This window comes from Octopus sinensis, linkage group LG8 (assembly GCF_006345805.1).
Source record: "Octopus sinensis linkage group LG8, ASM634580v1, whole genome shotgun sequence".
Classification (NCBI taxonomy): Eukaryota; Metazoa; Mollusca; class Cephalopoda; order Octopoda; family Octopodidae; genus Octopus; species Octopus sinensis.
Window position 1 is genome coordinate 39918139 of NC_043004.1, and position 22141 is coordinate 39940279.

Sequence of the window (22141 nt, forward strand, 5' to 3'; positions counted from 1 at the left end):
CATGTGTCTTCAATATCAGGTTGCAGACAGCATAATTTTATAAGACATTTTCAAGAGGACAGACAGAGCACCAGTGATATCACACATGTGACGGGCCCATCTTGTTTCATGCTTCAAAAACTGAAACAAAGTTCAGAAAAGACTGCCATGTTCAGACTATTAGATACCAGCATGAAATTATGGTACTGAACTGACAACAGACACAGACACTTGCTCACAACATCATAAGCAGAAAGTGTAACCTCTCGAAAGAGCTGTTCTCCACTGCTGCTCCAGAGCATCGGCTGTGGGGTCACTCCGAAAAGCTCTATCTGTGACGATTTCATCTCAATCGAAGGAGAAGGGCTTTCTCCGTCCGGCTTGCGGATCCGTGGAATAAGCTGCCGGACGAGATAGTGAAGATGCCGATGACCACTTGGTTCAAAGTCTCTCTTGAGCAGAAATGGCCTGAACTCTTTGCATGAACACCCTCCCTGTACATAACTCCATGTCCCCCTACATGGCCATGCTTTATGCTTTTTGAGCCAAAAATTAACTTAACTTAACATACACATTGTATGTGTGTGTATAAATTAGAAATGGATGCATTAGGTGTGTGACAAAACTATCATTTTGGTTGCAACTCTTAATAGTAATCATGTTAAACTCCCTCTGCTGTGTGATACCATTGGATACTACACAGTCTGAGTAGGGCTTGCCTAAGAATGTGTTCAGAATGATTAAATTGCTCTGTAAATTGCATTTAAATCACATTTATAATATGACATCAATTATCAAACACAGGAACATACGTAACAGATGAAATAAAGGAAAACCAAATTCATGATTTGTATTTATAATACATCATCATCATCATTGTTCGACCGTGGTCGAGACAATGGAATTTACCAAGTTTATAATACACTCACACACACACGAGCCTGACATAACATATGTATACACTCACATTCATACTCCCTATGGAAACAATTTATAAAATAGTTGAAACACACACGCACACAGAAACTTGTAGAATGCACATAAGAGAGAGCATTTGCTGAATTGTTACTGTCTCTAATATTTAGGTGAGGAAGTGAGGTATTAGTAAGCAATTCCGTCGACCTGCAGCTGTTGGTTGTGCACCCGATGTCATTTTGTTCGTTGAAGTGAGACCACTACGTGCTCATGTAAGAGAAGTATCCAAATGGCCGTCCTCCGCTCTCTGCCTGAAATAAAGTTCAAATCATAGTTTTCTTTGATTTCTTTCTTTCTTTCTTTTTTTTTTCTGTGATTTAAATATGTATGCACATCACTTTTTTTTATTTTTTCACACATCCTGATGATAGACAAATTTCAACTGTAATGATCTTTAATATATATAAAAAAAAAGAGGAATAAAACAAAAAAAAAATCAAAAAGAATTAAAGACAGTAACACTTAAAACCAAAATTTGACATGCACAAGAAAAATAAAATAAAATAAAAAATTAAAAAATTTTAAAGAATTAAAAAGAAAAAAAAACACTGATTAATTTTTTTTTCTGCAAGATTAAAAAAAAAAATACTTCCATGTCTTCAGATGTTTGATCACCATCTTCGTTACAACACCGCTATACACTTTTAATGAGAGTAGAGTTGATCTGTATTGACTGACTCTACGACTATGCTGCGACATATTTAGTTGACCCCAGAAAAGGCTAAAAGGCAAACTTGAACTCACTAGGATTTGAATCCAGAATGTTAAGGGACATAAATACCACAAGGTATTCTACAGATTCCTGCAATCTCTTTACTCTTTTACTTGTTTCAGTCATTTGACTGCGGCCATGCTGGAGCACCGCCTTTTAGTCGAGTAAATCGACCCCCAGGACTTATTCTTTGTAAGCCTAGTACTTATTCTATCAGTCTCTTTTTGCTGAACCGCTAAGTTACGGGGACGTAAACACACCACCGTCGGTTGTCAGGCAATGGTGGGGGGACAAACACAGACACACAAACATGTACACACATACAGACGGGCTTCTTCCAGTTTCCGTCTACCAAATCCACTCACAAGGCTTTGGTTGACCTGAGGCTATAGTAGAAGACACCTGCCCACATCATTATTGTTTTAAAAAGTTAACAATACATACTGTGCTAAAGTTAGAATGGCTTCTAACTAAGGCATAGTCAATCATATTCAACCCCCAGGGAAGGGTGAAGAATGAAGTTGAAGTGTGCTGAATTTGAACTCTGTAAAAGGAGACATATATCAAAAGACCATAATTATGCTGTGTGGCAAGCTGGCAGAACTGTTAACATGTTGGACAAAATGCTTTGCTTTGTGGTATTCCTTCCAACTCTTTGCATTCTGAGTTCAAATTCTACCGAATCAACTTCATCTTTCATCCTTTCCAGGTTGATATAATAAGCACTAGTTAAACACTAAGGGCTGATGCAATCAACTAAACACCATTCCTTCAAAACTGCGAGCTTTGTTCCAAAATTTGAAACCATTATTATGCTCTAGTTTCCATTAATTCTACTAGTCCATCGATTTTCTTTAGATGCTACCACTGAATTCATTGTGCAGTACAAAGCCATTACTGAAGAAGGAATACAGTAAACTGCATCTAATTTCTATAACAGTATATTTTATTGGTGCTGGCATTATTTAACCCTTTGCCTGTCCTGTGTACCTGTGTATCATATGATACAGAAGACACATTTCCTTGGTGTCAATGCATTTGTATACAATACACAATCCCAATTATCTTCAAGCACCAGAGTAACTTGGGATTTATGAAAGGAAAGATTTATGCTACCCAGTGCAACAGGATTGAGATCCTAAAACCAAGGTGACACATAAAATGCACCCAGTACACTGTGGAATAGTTGGCATTAGAAAGGGCATCCAGCCATAGAAAACAAGCCCAAACAGATTACAGAACTTGGTGTAGCCCTTGGCCTTGTCAGTTCCTGTCAAGCTGTCCAACCCATGTATGATGATGATGATGATGATGATGATGATCATCATCGTTTAATGTCCGTTTTCCATGCTAGCATGGGTTGGACGATTTTGACTGAGGGCTGGCGAGCCACATGGCCGCACCAGACTCCAATCTTGATCTGGCAGATCAAAAAAAAAAAAAAGACATGTTGGATAATATAGTTCCTGCTGCTTTGTATGAAAAAGAAAATAATGTGGAATAGTCACGATTATAAACCTTTAATCATAAGCCTGCTTAATCAGGGCTGATGTGGAGTTGACCCTTTAGCATCAGACTACTTTGTCAAATGTAATGCTTATCTATCCACATTGTTTTGAATTAATCATGCATTATCCTGCAACTTTGAGGTTTTGGTGATGTGACTTCATTTTTGGAATGACATAGTAAGGCAGGTGTGAGAAGCTGGATGGGGCCAGTTTGAGCATAAAACAGGTAGAACATTTGGGTTAGATATGGCCAGTTTAAATGCTAAAGAGCTAAACAACTACCAATGACATACGGAAGTTGGTTTACCCAAGTCCCTTTGGAGGCGTATGGATTAATGGTTAGGTTGTTGGACTCATGATTGTAAGATTGTGGTTTTGATTCCTGGACTGGGTGATGTGTTGTGTTCTTGAGCAAAACGCTTCATTTCCTGTTGCTCTCGTCCACTCAGCTGGCAAAAATGAGTCGGAAGAATTTGCAGCTATTCTTAGCAGGGTGCATGACCACAAAGGGGCTGCTTCCTTTACTCCTATGTTACTTGTACTTACTGTCAATAAAATAAAAACAAGACAAAGTTGATTCTGGAGGAAGTTAAAAAACCAGAACTAAGAAACATGAGACTAAATACACTGAAATATTTGGTTTGCTGCTTCACTGTCTCGACCATTTCCATCAGAAATATCAAAAATATTCAAAAACTTCCAGATAATGCATTTTTTTCCTCATCAAGTCCAACTCTCTTCTAGTGCAAGCATGCAGTCTGGCACCAGGTTTTGTAAATAAACTCGTTATGAGCTAATGAGGTACGGCTGCCAAACCTGTAACAAATAGCAACCGATTCTCCTTCAAACTACAACCTAGTCATGGGAATTGAAGGTTAACATTAGATACTGTAGCTCTAGCTACACTGCCTAATAGCAGACAGGATGGTCACAGCTGGAATGCTGGAATGATTCAACTCAACAAGAACTGACCTAGGAAGCAAACAGCCACAACAAATTAGTAACAAATGCTAATGGATACATTATTTGGTTTAATTGACCTCATTTTTCTGTTTTATAAAATACGGTGCAACTGAGTACCATAATTGCCATGCATGTCAAATACAAGAGCCCATGATGATCAACAGAGTTTAAACCATTTGAAAATCACAAAATAGGAAAAAGGACAGGGCAAAGATTCAGTTTATCAGTAATAATGATTTTTAACCCTTTTGAGACACACAGTGTTTTGATATGTGTAGCCAAAAACACAACTTTTTTCTCTCAAAATTCATTTACTAAAAAATGATCTCTGATTAGCCATTACACTTAAAAACCAATCATTCTCCAACATTTGTTCCACTGGACCGATGGATCAGCCTCAAAGTCCTTTCAGCTTGTATCAATTGGCCTGGGTATCCCAAGAGGGTCAACATAGGTACAAAACCCACACAATTTAGGAAAGAACTGTTAATATTACTGATCTCAGTTAAAGCAGCAAGCTAGCATGCCAGACAAAATGCTTAGCAGCATTTGTCTGTCTTTAGATTCTGAGTTCAAATTTTGCCATGGTCAAATTTGCCTTTCATCCTTTTAGAGTGATAAAATAAGTACCACTGAATATTGTGGTCGATTTGACTTAACCCCTCCTCCAAAATTGCTGGCCTTGTACCAAAATTTGAAATCAATACTTTTGATCTCAGTGCTTCACAAACACATTTTATTAACTTCCAGAAGGATGAAAAGTTCTAGTGGGATTAAAATATAAAAGGGTATAAAATATACCATGGGGCCACAAACACATGACATCTTGCTATTTTAACCCCCCCCTTACTCCATCAAAATAATTCACTAATTTCAAAACAGTCATATTTATAAGTGAAGATCTTTAAAGAAATAGTTGAGGGCTCAACGGAAAGCACTGATCTTGAATGTTCTCTTACATACTATAAGGAATCTGCAAAAAACAGATCTCATCAGTTCTATTCCATCTATAAGATCTCATGGATTTACATTTGAAGCAAGGCAGCACCTTCACATGAGCGGTATCAATTCAATTTCCCTCATAGAACAACATCAGACAATGGCTTCAGCAGCATATATGGTAGTACTCAAGCAGTTCTTGTGAACAATTTAAACTATATTACTCTTTTATTCATTTACTTGGTTCAGTCATTAGACTGTGGCCATGCTGGGGCATTGCCTTGAAGAGTTTAAGTTGACTGAATCCAACCTCCAGTAATTTTTTTTTTAACCTGGTAATTATGCCATTGGTCTCTTTTGCCAAACTGCTAAGTTTAGAGGACATAAACACACCAACACCAATTGTCAAACGGTAGTTAGGGACAAACAGAGGCACACATGTATACATACATACATACATATGGTGGGCTTCTTTCAGTTTCTGTCTACCAAATCCACTCACAAAGCTTTGGTCGGACCAAAGCTATAGTAGAAGGCACTTGCCCAAGGTACCACAGAGTGGGACTGAACTTGGAACCATGTAGTTGGGAAGTGAGCTTCTTACTGCACAGCCACTCCTGCACCTATGAGAACTTATTTAGAATACATTCTCAGCGGGAGAGAGAGAGAGAAAGAGTTTCACTCACACATGACCATGCTTTTGTTTTTGATGTCAATAAAACAAAATTAAATGAGATTTCCAAGACAAGCCAACTAAAATTTGATTTTGTTGACCCTTATGCAAATATATTCCTTGAAAAGAAAACCAAAAAAACACTGCCTATGCTGCACTCCAATTCATTTTGGAACAAAATCCAAATTGAAAGGCTAAAAAGTGCGTGAAAGGTTTTATAAAATAACTTCCAAGTTATTAAGCTTGTGTTTGGAACAACTAAATTGAAAGCTTTCACATAAAATTATGATGGAAGGTTCTAATTTAGATACCAACACTTTCTTCCAAATTGACGGTGTTGTATTACAGAACCAGAGGAGATCTCTGACAAATCAGTATGGAAAGGGATTAACCCATTAGCATAAGGATTACTCTGTTAAATCTAATGCTTATTTATTTACATTGTTTTTTTTCAATTGATTATGCGTTGTCTCATAGCTTTCAGATTTCAATGAAGTGATTGTTTTTAGAATGGCATTTGTAGGGTAGGTGTGAGAGGCCAGATGTGGCTAGTTTGAACATAAAGCAGATAGAATATTGGGGTCAGGTATAGCTGATTAAGATACTAGAGGGTTAAGCTGACAAAAAAAAAAAATAAAGTTCGGTTTGGAAGCAGCGATGATAATCAACCTTGTCTTTTGAATTCTAAAGGATTCAATTTGACAGATTAGAGTTAGTGACAGTTTAATGGGTTAAAACATTTTCCCAATGTGACTTCTAAAAATTTTTCTTTCTTTATTCCATTTAATTATTATTTTTTTTTTTTTGCATTTTATTTGTCCTTTTATTTTGTAATTCATATATATATATATATTTCTTTTTTCATTTAAAGTTGATTTTAACCATTATAAGATTTCTGAATAATTTTGAACTTGATATTATTATTATCATTATTATTTTTTGTTTTTTTGTTTTTTTTATCCTGAGTTAAAGAAATCAATCAAACAATAATAAATCAAATCGTTATTTTATTTTCCATCTTACAAGTGTGAGAAAGACAAGTCAATTGTTTGATTTCCTTTATTAATTTTGTTCATAAAACATAGAGATATCCATTAAAGTGTGATTAGCATTATTGACTTGTGAAGTGTTGAGATATGAAAAGATTTTATGAAGAGCATAACCGGAGGAAGGAAAACAAAGTGAAGTAGCAGTGATCATAAACTGAAACTAGACTGCTAACTCAGGTTACCAAGAAAATATTCCATTTGCATAGACTACAGAGTGGCATAAACAAAAAGGTATCTAAAAGAAACAGAAAGAGGTGGGGAGGAAGGAAGCGGGCAAGAAAGAGAGAGGAAGTAGAACCTAAAAGACTAAAATCAATACGTACAGTTCCAACCCTTTGCCTGTACTCAGTGTCATATGCAACATACAGGATATATTTCCCTGTATCGATGTATCTATGCGTGAAAGGAAAAGTTTTCTTACTTGGAATGTGTGAAATGAGGGCTAACAACAAACAACGTGTAGGGCCAACTTATGAAAAGGCAAAGGCTTAATAAAGGAACATTTCCAGATGATAAGATTAAGGTTTTTACAGTTAACTTTTCAAAACAGAGAACATTTAACACTAATCTTACACATAAGTAGATTTAAACAAGTGACCTGAGCACTGGGCTACCAAATTGCAGATCATGATCTGCTAGAAATAATAGCAAAATCTCTTTGAAATTATACCTATTGTCTTAAGAGAAGAAAGTCACATTAAATAGTATGACACACAAAACCTGAATTAAAAAAAAAAAACACAGGATGGCGACGGTTATAATGATTTTGATCATCAGAAATGATTGATGAGTCGTAATAAACAGTAAACTGTCAGTTATAGGGAAACCCCAACATTTTAAGTCCAACAGGCAATCGTTTACAAACAGTATGAAATGGAGTAAGTATAATAGTAACTAAAGAATGCCATCACTAGTTTTAATGATGAGTGTTCCAGTTTTCTAAAGCAGTGCTCTGCAACCTCTCTTCACTTACAATAAACTTGTATTCTTATCAAAATTTGGTGGCACACCTGAACTAAAAATATAACTTAGCGGTTCGGCAAAAGAGACCGATAGAATAAGTACTAGGCTTACAAAGAATAAGTCCTAGGGTCGATTTGCTCGACTAAAGGTGGTGCTCCAGCATGGCCACAGTCAAATGACTGAAACAAGTAAAAGAGTAAAAGAGAGTAAAGAGTAAAAGTATAAGGGGCAAATTATATTCAGGTTACACTGTGGCACACCTAGCATCATCTCATGGCACACCAGGGCCACATAAAAAGCACTGAGTCCACTCTGCAGAGTGGTTTGTGTTAGGAAGGGCATCCAGCCGTAAAACCCCTGCCAAAACAGACACAGTAGCCTAGGGTTGTCTTCTACCCGGTCAGCTCCCGTCAACTGTCCTACCCATGTATGCATGGAAGCAGTCATCAAACAATGATGGGGCATGGCTGTGTGGTTGGGGAGCTTGCTTCCTGGCTACATGGTTTCGGGTTCAGTCCCACTGCATGGCACTTTGGGCAGGTGTCTTCTACAATAGCCCCGAGCCGACCGAAGCTTTGTGATTGAATTCGGTAGGCGGAAGTTACTGCCGTGTGTGTATGTGTGCGTGTAGGTGCTCAGTGCCTCTCCGAAAGAGAGAGAGGTGAAACATGCAATATGATGCTGTCTCAGCTGAAAGGCCTTTATACATATGCATATATTCGTATATATGACGATGACCAGTGTCGTTTTCCATTACATCATGTCCTTATTTTGTCATTTGTCATTTGCTTGTGTTTCCATCACAATCCTTTATGTCCTTTCACTTACCCTAACAAGGTTTTGCTGATGACACCACCAAACTGAATAATCATATTGATAATGGCACAAAGATTTTTGTGAAGACTTTTGGTTGGTAACTGAATGGAGATAAGCAGGTCCACGTCTGTGTTTTTTACAGTGTGTTTTTTTGTTGTCCTTCTGTGCATTTTTTTTACTATACATTTATTAGACACACATACACACAAAGGTATTCCGCAGAGGAATTTGTCTGGGTTCATTTAAATGTACAAGATATTTATCTTTGTCACTATGATATACATACACTACCACCATCATCATTATCATTGCTTTAATATCCACATTTTCCCATTCATATGAGGAAGAATTGAGCCTATAAAGGTACATTTTCTTATTTCTTTATTGCCCACGAGGGGCTAAACATAGAGGGGACAAACAAGGACAGACAAAGGGATCAAATCGACCACATCGAACCTCAGTGTGTAACTGGTACTTAATTTATCGACCCAGAGAGGATGAAAGGCAAAGTTGACCTCGGCGGAATTTGAACTCAGAACGTAACAGCAGACGAAATATGGCTACGCATTTCGTCCGGTGTGCTAACATTTCTGCCAGCTCACTGCCTTATTAAAGTACATTTTCTACAGCTGAATTCCCTTTTCATCGTGAACCTTTACTTGTTTCCAAGCAAAGTAATATTTCCCTGTTGCCATTTAAATGAATAACACCGCATGACACAATTATCGGGCCATACCAAAACAAGGAGCCACAAATATATGCACTCACACACACACACACACATACATACACATACACACACACATACATACACATACACACACAGGATTCTTTCACTTCCTTTAAATGAAGTCCACTCGCAAAGCTTGGGCACTGCAGAGCCATAGATGATATGTGCTCAAGTTGCCATACAGTGGGGTTGAACCTCAAACCATATGATAGAGAAACAAACTACTTGACCACATAGCCACACCTGTACCTATACCCATCAACAATCTATCTGTGTGTGTGTGTGTGTATATATATATATATATATATATATATATACAAAATAAGAAAATGGAGGAATAGATTTCTTTCAATCATCAACTTCCAGATAATACCAATTCATATAATTTATTAACTAATTATTTAGATTAAATAGGAACATCCAAATCCAACAGAATAAGACAGAATAAAACAATATACATCACTAAGTAAGATAATACCATAAGAATAATACATATAAAATGGATCTTACAGCTGTTTCAGCCTGTAGATAAGAGTATCCCATTATGCCCATATTAGTCAGATGTATTGAGGTAATGAATTTGAGGTAAAACATTTTACCTTCGCCCATATAATACAATAAATGAATTAATTGCATTGCAATTCTTAGCATTTATGTATTAGCCTTCTGGGTACTTTACTGGCAGTATATTGGATAAATGATATCCCATAGTGGGTTACACTCATAACCCCTATCTCACTTTGTATATATATATATATATATATATATATATATATATATATATATATATATTATATTAAATTAGAGACAAAACCACTATTAGGCAAATCATACAATGAAAAACTTAAGCCAATACATAAGATTATTTAATTATATTATTTAAATATATAATAAAATTATCAAAAAAATATAATTAATATAACACTACAATCGTTTCATGGCTGTTAATTTCTTTAAATTTTCGAGTTACAGTCATTCATCAGGTGGTTTAAATATTTATCTTGGCGAGGTTTAAACAATGAATATATGTATGTATATTGCCACTGCTTCAGATCATTTAGAAGACAGAAACCTTTTACATTATTAATAACAGTAGTTAAACCAAACCAAATCAATTTTGGTCCTCAAACAAACAAACAAAAGGTTAACAGAATGAGACTAAACATGACAGGCAAGAAATTTTGCAACTGAAGTAGAAGCTAAACTGTAAAAAAACAAACTCTGTTAAACAAATGGAAACAAAACAACCATCTCACCAAATACTTCAGCTGGCTCAGACACACAACCACATGCCGAGTGAGACAATGATACAGTGCTGGTCAGATAAAAAATCTAAGGTGTGTTGTTATGGTGTGTACTCAGCCGTAACAGATGGAAAGTATTTCATTTAATTACTAACATGACTGATGAATGGAGAGTAGAATCATGTAAAGAAATGTAAATAATAATAATAATGGCTTCTTTTAGCTGCCAGAGAAGCAATGGATGAGGGGACATTACAAGGACAAATTACAAAAGCAGAAACATAAATCATGATAATTCTAGCAGAAGCTAACTGCCAAAAAAAAAAAAAAATTATAGATAAAAAATCAAAAAAAATCAAATAGAAACGTAACATTACTTAGGTGCTGCAATGTGTTGCAAACCAGACAATATGCTTGTGTGGTTAATTCTACATGCATGAGAAGAGATATATCAATTATCTAATGAAAAGGTCGCACATACAGATAGAAAGAGAGGAAGACACAAGCAAGCTCATAAATAAATATATACATACATACATACACAGTACTAATTTCAAATAAAGTAGATAAGGAAGCTACTACTACTACTGATAAAGCTCCAGCTACTATTACTATGACATACCACACATATTTTTGACTAATCAACAACTGCAGAGCATAAGGCACTAGATGAGTGAACCAAAGAGGCCACAGTTCAATCCCAACTAGTGACCAGATAATATTACATAATCCCAGTCAGAACAATTCAACTAATAACTAATAACTATTTGCTTTATTGTCTAGGTCTTCCCTTTCTTCTAGTTTGATTACAAGAGTGCATATCTAAGTGGGTTACTTGGGAGTCCTGTTGCTCAGCCTGCACGAAATAGCAGCCAAAGCTTCTTCAAATCATATGGTCTTAAGAAAAAGAATGGACACAGTATATCTAGGACAACATAATAGAAAGTCTTAAAATAAGATGATATGGCCACTACTAGAATGCCTTAGATCTATATTCCAGCCAATCTAACTTTAAAAGCCTAGAACTTTGGCCAAAATCCTCCCGTCCAACATTGAGCTATGATCAAGCTAGATTACAATGATTCCTTATTTCACTCCCAGAATGGTTGGGAATTAAGATGTTTGCTTTGCAATAGTGAGTTCAAGTTTGCCATAGTAATTTTTGGTTCAGTTCCAGCATGCAGTTCCCTGGTCAATCTAGACCCCAAGTGAATGCTGGTAAACAGAAGCAAGGTGGAAACTGGCCAGAAAGAGAGAGATTGTCTTTGTTCTTGGGTAGTTGTCTTAAACCATGGCCTGGGTTAACAACACCACCGGCTAATTGTGTGCCTTTAGCCCAGTATGATCTCTGTTTTAAACAAAGAAACCCCAATGTGAGGATAACTGCCTCTCTTGCTCTCACTAACCTCAGAGATAATGAAAAAGGTTCGTGGTCATTACCTTTTACTCTTGTCCAAGTCATTAAAAATATTGTATTCTTCAGTTTGACTTAACATAGGTCAGCAACAAACTGAAACATCCTTCGATGGGGGAGAGAGAGAGAAAGAGAAATGGGGGCAACAGAAATATATAGTAATTATAATATTTATTCATTTATTTTATTTCATTCAGTTACAGGATTACAGCTATGTTAGGGCACCATTAGGGCACCATCATTGTGAAATTTATACATATTGTATTTATTTCAACAATATTTATCAAATAGATTTGCAACATAATGGGGAGCAACTTGGTAAAAGTTTACACCAGTAAAACAAAATACACACAAAAACAAGCTTTTGTATAAATTCCATTCACTAGATGTCACTCACAAGGCATTGATTAATACCGTCATCATCACGTAAAAAGCACCAATCCAATCATGGCTGTTGCTAGCCTCGCCTGGCACCTGTGCCGGTGGCACGTAAAAAGCGCCCACTACACTCACGGAGTGGTTGGCATTAGGAAGGGCATCCAGCTGTAGAAACTCTGCCAGATCAAGACTGGAGCCTAGTGCAACCTTCTGGCTTCCCAAATCCCCGGTCGAACCGTCCAACCCATGCCAGCATGGAGAACGGACGTTAAATGATGATGATGATGATCATAATCCTCATAATCATCATTTAATGTACATTTTACATGATAATATAAGTCGGACAGTTGGACAGGATCCAGTGGGCTGCATTTTGCTACATGTCAGCTTTGGTTTCTCCAGCAGTATGCTCTTCCTAATGCCAACCACCTTGCAGTGTATATCAAGTGGTTTTTTCTTGCTGCTAGTGCTGGTCAGACTGCCAAGTACCCTGTGGCCAGAAAAGGAAGATATGTGTCTTAAGTGCTGTGCAGAGGGACAGAACCCGAAACTATATGATTGAGAGGTGAACTTATTATCTATAAAGCTATGCTTGATGGAAATTTTATTAAACCTTTTTTTAGGGGGAGACAGTATAAAACACACTCTCCCTAAACCATGACCACCATCACCACAACCAGTTCAACATTTGGTTTTTCACTCAAGAGCTAGAATACTTGCTTTGGTAATTTCTTGTAGTCAAACTTAAATAATTAAACTCTTAGAAACAGGAAGTAAGAGTCTACATGAAATTTGTTATCTTGCCAAATTCTTTTATTGAGCATCGATTTGAAATTATTCTAGAGAAGAAGAAAAATATCTGTATAAAAAAAACTGAGAAAGTGAAAAACACCACTGCACTAATAAATAAAAGAAACCACAAGTGCAAGTATGTAAATCAATGATAGGTTAGTGACTGAATATCTGCCAATTACTTGAATAGAGCTTCTTTTTTTTTTTTTCTGTTTCTCTCTCTCCCACAGAAGTAGTTGAAAATATTGGTTAGAGGGAAATGAAGGTTCCTTTCAAATTGTGTATGTGTGTACATAATAGCAATTAGAATTTACATGAAAGAACGTCTTCGAAAGGTGGTGGTATACAATTCATTGCTTCATTGTGATGACCGACTAAATTTAGAGTATTTTTAACATTAAAATTCTATGCCAATTTATAACCTTTACAGAATAGGGTGCCAAAATCATTTTGAAATTTCCAAGTCTTTATGAACTCAATAATTCATTTTGCACACTTTTAATCAGAAAAAGCCAGAAAAGAAAAGAAAAAAAAAAAGAAACTAAACATTGTATAAGGTCTTCAATGAAAGAACATAACAGCAAAGGAGAATGCTTGCCAAACAAGAGAGAAAGTAAGGCAGGGGTGAGAAAAACAAGATACAACATACCTACACATCCAAATATTTCACTATTAAGACAATATACTACATCTCTTACTTTCTGAATATAGAAACTGCAGTAGGACTGAAACTTTAATTAGAAAGACTTCAGTTTTGTTCATTGATTACAGAAGTTATTGAATTATATCAGTTAAGTCAACTGTAAACTGAAATTATTAATAAAACTTGTCAAGTCTTCCAAAAACAGAAAATAGTAGGAAATATTGATTTTTGGTAGTGTTTTAAGAATAGCTAAAACAGGTGCATCATTATCAACTAATAATTCAGATGTTTCTATTGCGTATCATTAATCATCCGTCAAGGAATGACTGCATCAAGATAAATAACCTTTAACATTCCTTCCAGCCCACTCTTTTTTCATACATTACATATCAGAAGCAAGTGCGTACCAGTGCTGACCAACTTGACACCAATGATTAAGAATGAATTATTATTTTAGTCAAACCATCAAAGAAAACTGCTTTTATGTGGTCACTTGCCTCTCTGGAAGGCGTAGTCAAATTCCATCAGTTAAATAAAACACCTGCACATTTGCAGATGGGATACCCTATCATATACATCAGTTCAATCAGATGGGACATTTGCAGACGGGACACCCTATCATATACTTCAGTTCAATAAGTGAACCAAACAATAATAGTTGTCTGAAATCTGCATCAACAAAAATTAACTGAAGACAAAAAAAAAAGTGTTTTAGTGTCCTTTCACCTTGAATCTGATTTTCTTTATGATACAGAAAAATCTGTCTGAAAGTTTTCTTCAAAATTACATGCTTAATACCTTAACAGCATAACGATGAGAAAGAATACTGTTATATTTTGGGATTTATTTTTTATTCTTTTAGTTGTTTCAGTCATTCGACTGTGGCCATGATGGAGCTTTGCCTTTAGTTGAACAAATCAACCCCAGGACTCATTTTTTGTAAGCCTAGTACTTATTCTATGGGTCTCTTTTGCTGAACTGCTAAGTTACGGGGACGTAAACACACACACAAACATATATATGACAGGCTTCTTTCAGTTTCCATCTACCAAATCCACTCATAAGGCTTTGGTTGGCCCGAGGCTATAGTAGAAGACACATGCCAAAGGTTCCACACAGTGGAACTGCACACTATACATTCACCCATGATGGATTAGGCAGAGCAAAAAGATACACATAAATGGAAAGGGTCACTGAAGAGGTCACAGATGTGTGACAAAAGACTCCAGAGAATGGACATAAAATAAAATAAGAACAATAATAAATGAGTGATGACGGAATATATAGAGCATGTGTTGTTTATTTGGGTTCAGTCTCACTGCATGACACCTTGGGCAAGTGTCTTCTATAGCTCCAGATTGATCAATACCATGTAAGTGAATTTGGCAGATGGAAACTGCAGATGCCTGTCATACAAATATAGGTGTGTGTATCCACTACTACATGATAACCAGTATTGGTTTGTTTACATCCCCCAAACTTGACAGTCCAGCAAGAGCCCAACAGAATAAGTACCAGACTTACTAAAAGAAAATATATTGGGATTGACTTGTTCAACTATATATTCTTCAAGGTTGTGCCCCAGCATGGATGCAGCCCAATGACTGAAACAAGTAAAGGATAAAAAGTAAATTATATAAATGAGACAGTTAAAGAGCCTCTATACAGATGCTCAGATTGCTAGTAAAATAAATAGGTTAGGTAAGGCTTGAACATCTGATCATTGTATCTGCTCTATGAGGACTACCTAGGGTTAAACAACAAAAACAACACCACTAGTGTACAAAGTTATATTTTATTAAAAATCTTCTGAAATCTTGATTTCAAACGAAACTAAGTGAAACACTTAAGTCTACTTATTAGAAATACAGTAATAAAAGGCTTAATTAAACTAAAAGAAAAAGAAATAAAATAGAAGAAAGAATGATATGGTAATGGCTGATTGATCTTCAGGCTTCAATAGTTTACAGTCGTGGAGTTTGAAATTTTACCAACGTTTAATCAATATTTCAAACTTTGCCACTGACCCAAGATTAATCAACTAAGTACCATACATAGTTAAATATGGCAGAAACTTCAGATAATTAAAAGAAAAAAGTTTAATTAATTAAATACTAGACACCGGATTTCAAAACAAAAATGATGGGTGAGCTGAGGTGCTTTGTAGGTATGTAACCGAATATTCTTCAGTCTCGATACTGCTGATGTCGCTGAAGGGAAGGACATGTTCCAATGCAGCTTGGCACCAAAACAACTTCTGATTTCCTTCAGAACTCTAGCTCCAACAGTCAACCCTTTTGTTATATTTCTGAAGACATACAATGCCTCTGTTTTAAACAGCGTTTAAAATAATGATGAATTTATCAGAATAACATTGTCATTATTAAGATGGTGTCTGGAAGAAATTAACAATATAATTTTGATAACGTTTTAATTTAGAGCACTTTAACTCTTTAGTATTTAAACCGGCCATATCCAGCCAAAATAGTTAATCTGTTTTATGTTCAAACTGACCAGATCCAGGCTCTCACACCTACCCTACAATGTTATTCTACATTAAGTAATTACACCATCAAGATCTTGAAGATATGAGATAATGCATGATTAATTCAAATCAATGTGAATCAATAAGCATTATGTTTGATTGAATAATCTGAACACAAAAGGGTTAAAACAAGAAGTTTATAACACAGAACAAGTGGCAGTCACAAGCAGATTTGTATCAAAAGTGTTAAATCAAGCCCAGTATATGACAAATATTGGCACTTTATTTTAGTGAGAGGGGAATGTAAAAAGCTTGAATAAACAGCAAAAGACATTTGTGTCTGACATCTAAGATTCTGCCATCAACTGCTCTGAGCTAAAGTGTTAAGTGGCTTCAAATACTGAGTTGGGAAATTACTGAAGTTAAATTTCAATGTCTCAAATCCAAGTATAGATAAACTACCCAGCTATAGATAGAAATAAGACCTGATTCTTACCAAACAGGCAGAAACACTGGGCTGTGTCTAACCATGTCGAGGCTAAGCTAAAAAGCTACAACACAAACATAAGAGTTATTGCCAGTTTTTATTAAAGATAGAAAGCTCATCAAATAGAGTTTAACCAAGCTTGAAAATAAACACAACAGATCACTGGTCATCTGTATAATTTAGCTTAGAGAATTAATGATTCAAAGACAAAAGTCACACAGAAAAGTCATGGGTTCAATTTCCAGGCCAGATGACACATTGTATCCTTGGGCAAGACTCTTCATTTCATGTCACTTTAATTCACTCAGCTGAAAATGAGTATCAGTGATACCTAAGGGTTAAGCCTGTGGAAACTCATTCTGGGGAAGTGCCTTTTATTCTCAGTCACCAAGGAAACTGAAATAAGATCCTGCATAATGGGCCTTCTAGTACATCATCATCATCATCATTTAGCATCCGCTTTCCATGCTAGCATGGGTTGGATGGTTCAACCGGGGTCTGGGAAGCCAGAAGGCTGCACCAGGCCCAGTCTGATCTGGCAATGTTTCTACGGCTGGATGCCCTTCCTAACGCCAACCACTCCGTGAGTGTAGTGGGTGCTTTTTATGTGCCACCAGCGCAGGTGCCAGACAGGGCTGGCAAATGGCCACGGTCGGATGGTGCGTTTTACGTGCCACCGGCATGGGGGCCAGGCAAGGCTGGCAATGGCCACGATCTGATGGTGCTTTTTACATGCTACCGGCATGGAGGCCCATCGGGGCGGCACTGGCAACGGCCACGTTCGGATGGTTTGCTTACGTGCGACCGGCACTGGTATCACAGCTACAATTTCCATTGATCTTGATCGATTTCGATTTTGATACAATAATGCTCCCTGCATTAAATGTATGGACGCAAATATAATGACTTTGTTTTAATTACCCACAAGAAACCAGTTTCAAACCTGAAAGAATTAGTGGGGGGGGGGGATAGTAACTGTTTCTAGCATAGATGCAAGGACAGAAGTTTGGGGGAAGGAACAGCTGATTATATTGACCGCAGTAGTTGACTAGTACTTATTTTGGGAAACTTTCAAAAGGATAAAAAGGTTGACCCAGGCAAGATTTAAACTGAGAATATAAAAAGCCAAAACAAATTTTACAAAATATTTGGTGCAAAGCTCTAATAGTTTTGCCAATCCATCACCATGATGGTGATAATGATAGTGGTGGTGGTATTGGAGGTGGTGGTGATAATGCTGCTGATGATGATGATTTCTCAGACTGGCCCAAAGCCACAGATAGAGAAGTATAGAAAATTGGTTATTTATTTTAGGAACCCCAGAAGGGCAAAATACAAAAGAGAGCACAGCAGGAATCAAACTTAAAATGTGAAGAGACAAAGTTGATTACAATGTATTTTTGCACAACACACAAATGGTTCTGCTTATATGATATCCATGGTGGTGATGACAGTGAGGATGTTGATAGTAGTGATGATGGTGGTGGTGGTGATGATGATGATGATGGTGGTGGTGATGGTGGTAGTGGTGGTGTAGTGATGATGGTGATGGTGGTAGTGAAGGCGGGGAGCTGGCAGAAACGTTAGCGTGCCGGGCGAAATGCGTAGCCATATTTCGTCTGCCGTTACGTCCTGAGTTCAAATTCCGCCGAGGTCGACTTTGCCTTTCATCCTTTCGGGGTCGATAAATTAAGTACCAGTTACGCACTGGAGTCATTGTAATCGATTTAATCCCATTGTCTGTCCTTGTTTGTCCCCTCTATGTTTAGCCCCTTGTGGGCAATGAAGAAATAGGTGGTAGTGGTAGTGGTGGTGATGATGATGATGATGATGGTGGTGACGTCAGAGATGATGGTAGTAATAAGCATCAAGGAGTAGTGATGCTGCTGATAGTTATGAAGATGGCGATAACAATAACAATAGTGTGTTGTAACAATCAGTTTTTTAACTTCATAAGCAAGTCTACTTCTGTTATCAACATAGATAGTTGGGCCAAGTTCAGAAACAATAACAATTGTCCCCACCACCAACCCAAAGGACAATTAGATGCCACACGCGCGCGCGCGCGTGCATACACACACACAATAAATCTCAAGTACCAACTTGAAGGAAGTCGCTGCTGGATATTTTCATCACCATCACTACTATCACTACAGGCAGGAAGAACACATTGGATATGGCAGTCAGTCCTTCTCTAAGGAAAGGTGGGATGGTCAAGGATGGAATGCATTTATTCAGAGATCTGCTGAGTGAAGCCCAATCTCAGCACAAGTACAGCAGTTTGGTCAAGAAGGTCACTTCGGGAACTGTAAACCAGGAGTTTCAGGATTCAATTTCTCGACACAGAACTTGAGCTGATGTCTTCTCTAATAGTCACAAATTGATTAATAAATCTATGGGTGTTATTTGATAGACCATCCAGCAATAGAAACCATGTATACCTTAAATGGAATGCACAAGAACAATGACGTGGTCCTCCAACTCATCGGGATGGCTTTAATTTTGAACATGAACTGAATGGAATTGTGTCAATTCGCCCAACCCATGCCAGCAAGGAAATAAAATATTAACTCACACACACACTTCTATAAAAGTCTGTATGTGCATTTTTACATCCTCCATCATATACCAGGAAAGGATGTAAACATTGACTTTCTCACACACACACACACACACACACACACACACCAACAAAAAACAATGGTGCTCTTTGAATGATGTATACAAAATTAAAAACATTCACTTGTCTATCTCACAATCGAAAATGCAGTGAACCAATGTTTTGGCCGAATGTTGGGAATCTATAAGAAACAATGCTACTGTTCATAAAAATTACTATCTAAAATCAAAACAACAAACATATCTCCATCACCAAACATCGTTAAACTAATTATAAACAAATAGGTTTGTATTGTATGCATGCAAAATAAATATATGCATGTGTGTGTGTGTATTGAGTAAAAAGGAGGCAGTCAGAATTTTGGATAATCCTTTATTATTGCTTTTATTTGTTTACAAACAAGACAAATTAAAAATTTATTTTGATTTTGCCTTGACGAGTTTGTAAACAAATGAAAGCGCTAATAAAGGATTATCTAAAATTCCTCCCTTTTTTAATATACAATATCTGTGCACCACTTCAACCATTTTTTATATATATATATATCACTATGACCGACCAGGCTATCAGATGTTGCTACACATCGCTGGTCACAATGCACTCTGCATTGTTTTAGCCTTCAAATGACGCCACCCCGCTGGCTAAGCGAGCAAGCCAACAGAAGAAAGAGAGAAAGTTGTGGCGAAAGAGTACAACAGGGGTCGCCACCACCCCCTGCTGGAGCCTCGTGGAGCTTTAGGTGTTTTCGCTCAATAAACACTCACAACGCTCGGTCTGGGAATCAAAACCGCAATCCTACGACCACTAGTCCGCTGCCCTAACCACTGGGCCATTGTGCCTCCACACACAAACACACACACATATATAGGCACAGGAGTGGCTGTGTGGTAAGTAGCTTGCTTACCAACCACATGGTTCTGGGTTCAGTCCCACTGTGTGGCATCTTGGGCAAGTGTCTTCTGCTATTGCCTCGGGCCGACCAAAGCCTTGTAAAAGGATTTGGTAGACGGAAACTGAAAGAAGCCTGTCGTATATATGTATATATATATATGTATGTATGTGTGTATGCTTGTGTGTCTGTGTTTGTCCCTCTAGCATTGCTTGACAACCGATGCCGATGTGTTTACGTCCCCGTCACTTAGTGGTTCGGCAAAAGAGACAGATAGAATAAGTACTGGGCTTACAAAGAATAAGTCCCGGTGTCAATTTGCTTGACTAAAGGTGGTGCTCCAGGATGTCCGCAGTCAAATGACTGAAACAAGTAAAAGAGTAAAAGAGTATATATATATATATATATATCAGTCACAATGAGGATATTTAAACCTCTTATAGGTATATTAATCCAAGACACACTGGTTTAATATATTATATTTTGAAGGGATATTTCTTCAATGACATATTACATAAAATATTGTAAAATATCAAACATTATTATCAAGTTAGAAACCAGAGAGATCTAATATATACAAAGTAATTTATTAATTAATCTATTACACTTGTTTCATTTCACAAACAATGTTCAAATTAAAAAATATATTTAAATATGTAATTTTGCATTTTAAATACCTTGAATGGAAAATCATCAGGGTGTATAAAGGATAACAAGGATTACATTAGGATACGTTTGGGATCCTCAGAATGTAAAGACATGTCTATACATTCTGTTTTGTAATTTTAATTTTGTGAAACGAAACAACTGTAGGTGAATATGTGAATATGTTGATTAATTAATAAATTAATTAGTATCCATCAGATTTCTCTGTTTTCTAACCTGATAATAATGTTTGATATTTTATATATACATACATATATATATGTGTGTGTGTGTGTATATATATATATATATACATATATATACATTCACACACACACAAATACATACATACTCTTTCACTGGATTTCAGTCACTGAACTGAGGCAGTGTTTGAGTACCATCTTTAGGGGTTATAATTTAACTAATCATACAATCCCCAGCACTTATTTTATCATTCTCTACTTTTTAGTCACTACGTTATGGAACAACAGAAATTTCTGCCTTCTAAACTCTATTCACAAAGTATTAGCTAACATGAGACTACATGAGACATTGCCCAAAGTGTATGGCAGAGTTCAAATCCAGTGCCACAGAATCTGGAAACAATCTTCTTAACCGTGTGTGTGTGTGTGCAAACTATTTCAACAATGATTGATAGATACCTCATTATCATGGCTGGTCATGGAGATAAATGTCATGATGACTTCTGATATCAGTCATGGTTCTTGTGTTATGTCATGACCCTCTCTCCTATTTCTCACTTCAGTCACCTTAAACAGATGTACATACCCCAGGTTACTGAGTCTAAGTTATACTTACATTCTTACCCACCCTCTCAGACACTCATTCCAGAAACTTTCCACTACAATCACTTTTTTTCCCATTCCTCTCTCAGGTCTACAAACAGTGTACTGTGTACAAGTCACACCAATCCCAAGCTGTTGTCACAGCAGAACCCCTTCTACAGGTGATTGGTAAGCCAGACTATCTCTCTAATCCTGGTAGCACAAAATACACACACACACAATCACATACACTACACACACAAAGTGTGTGCCAAAGTGGTTGGCAATAGGAAAGGTATCCAATCGTAAAAACCAAGCCGAATCACACATACAAGTATCAGCCCATGGTCATTTGGACAGTGATAATCCAACATAGATCTATAGTCAACAGATACAGATAGGCACAGGAGTGGCTGTGTGGTAAGTAGCTTGATTACCAACTACATGGTTCC

The 22141-nt window shown here is 36.8% G+C and overlaps 1 protein-coding gene and 1 long non-coding RNA gene across 2 annotated transcripts in view; one reads left to right on the forward strand and one right to left on the reverse strand.

Annotated features, from left to right (window-relative positions):
* Nucleotides 1-2746, reverse strand: part of LOC115214943 (guanine nucleotide-binding protein subunit gamma-1-like) — a 41611-nt gene extending 38865 nt beyond the window's left edge. Inside the window, exons 1-2 of the mRNA XM_029784026.2 lie at nucleotides 2736-2746; nucleotides 1102-1207 (exon numbers count right to left, since the gene is read on the reverse strand). Of these exons, the coding sequence (XP_029639886.1) occupies nucleotides 1102-1132 (31 nt within the window). The 5' untranslated portion in view covers nucleotides 1133-1207; nucleotides 2736-2746. The remainder of the gene's footprint in view (nucleotides 1-1101; nucleotides 1208-2735) is intronic.
* LOC118764538 overlaps nucleotides 1-20724 on the forward strand; it is a 23171-nt gene extending 2447 nt beyond the window's left edge. Inside the window, exons 2-4 of the long non-coding RNA XR_005000348.1 lie at nucleotides 1003-1008; nucleotides 3112-3115; nucleotides 20647-20724. This is a non-coding gene — a long non-coding RNA (uncharacterized LOC118764538). The remainder of the gene's footprint in view (nucleotides 1-1002; nucleotides 1009-3111; nucleotides 3116-20646) is intronic.
* The last annotated feature ends 1417 nt before the right edge of the window (nucleotides 20725-22141 follow it).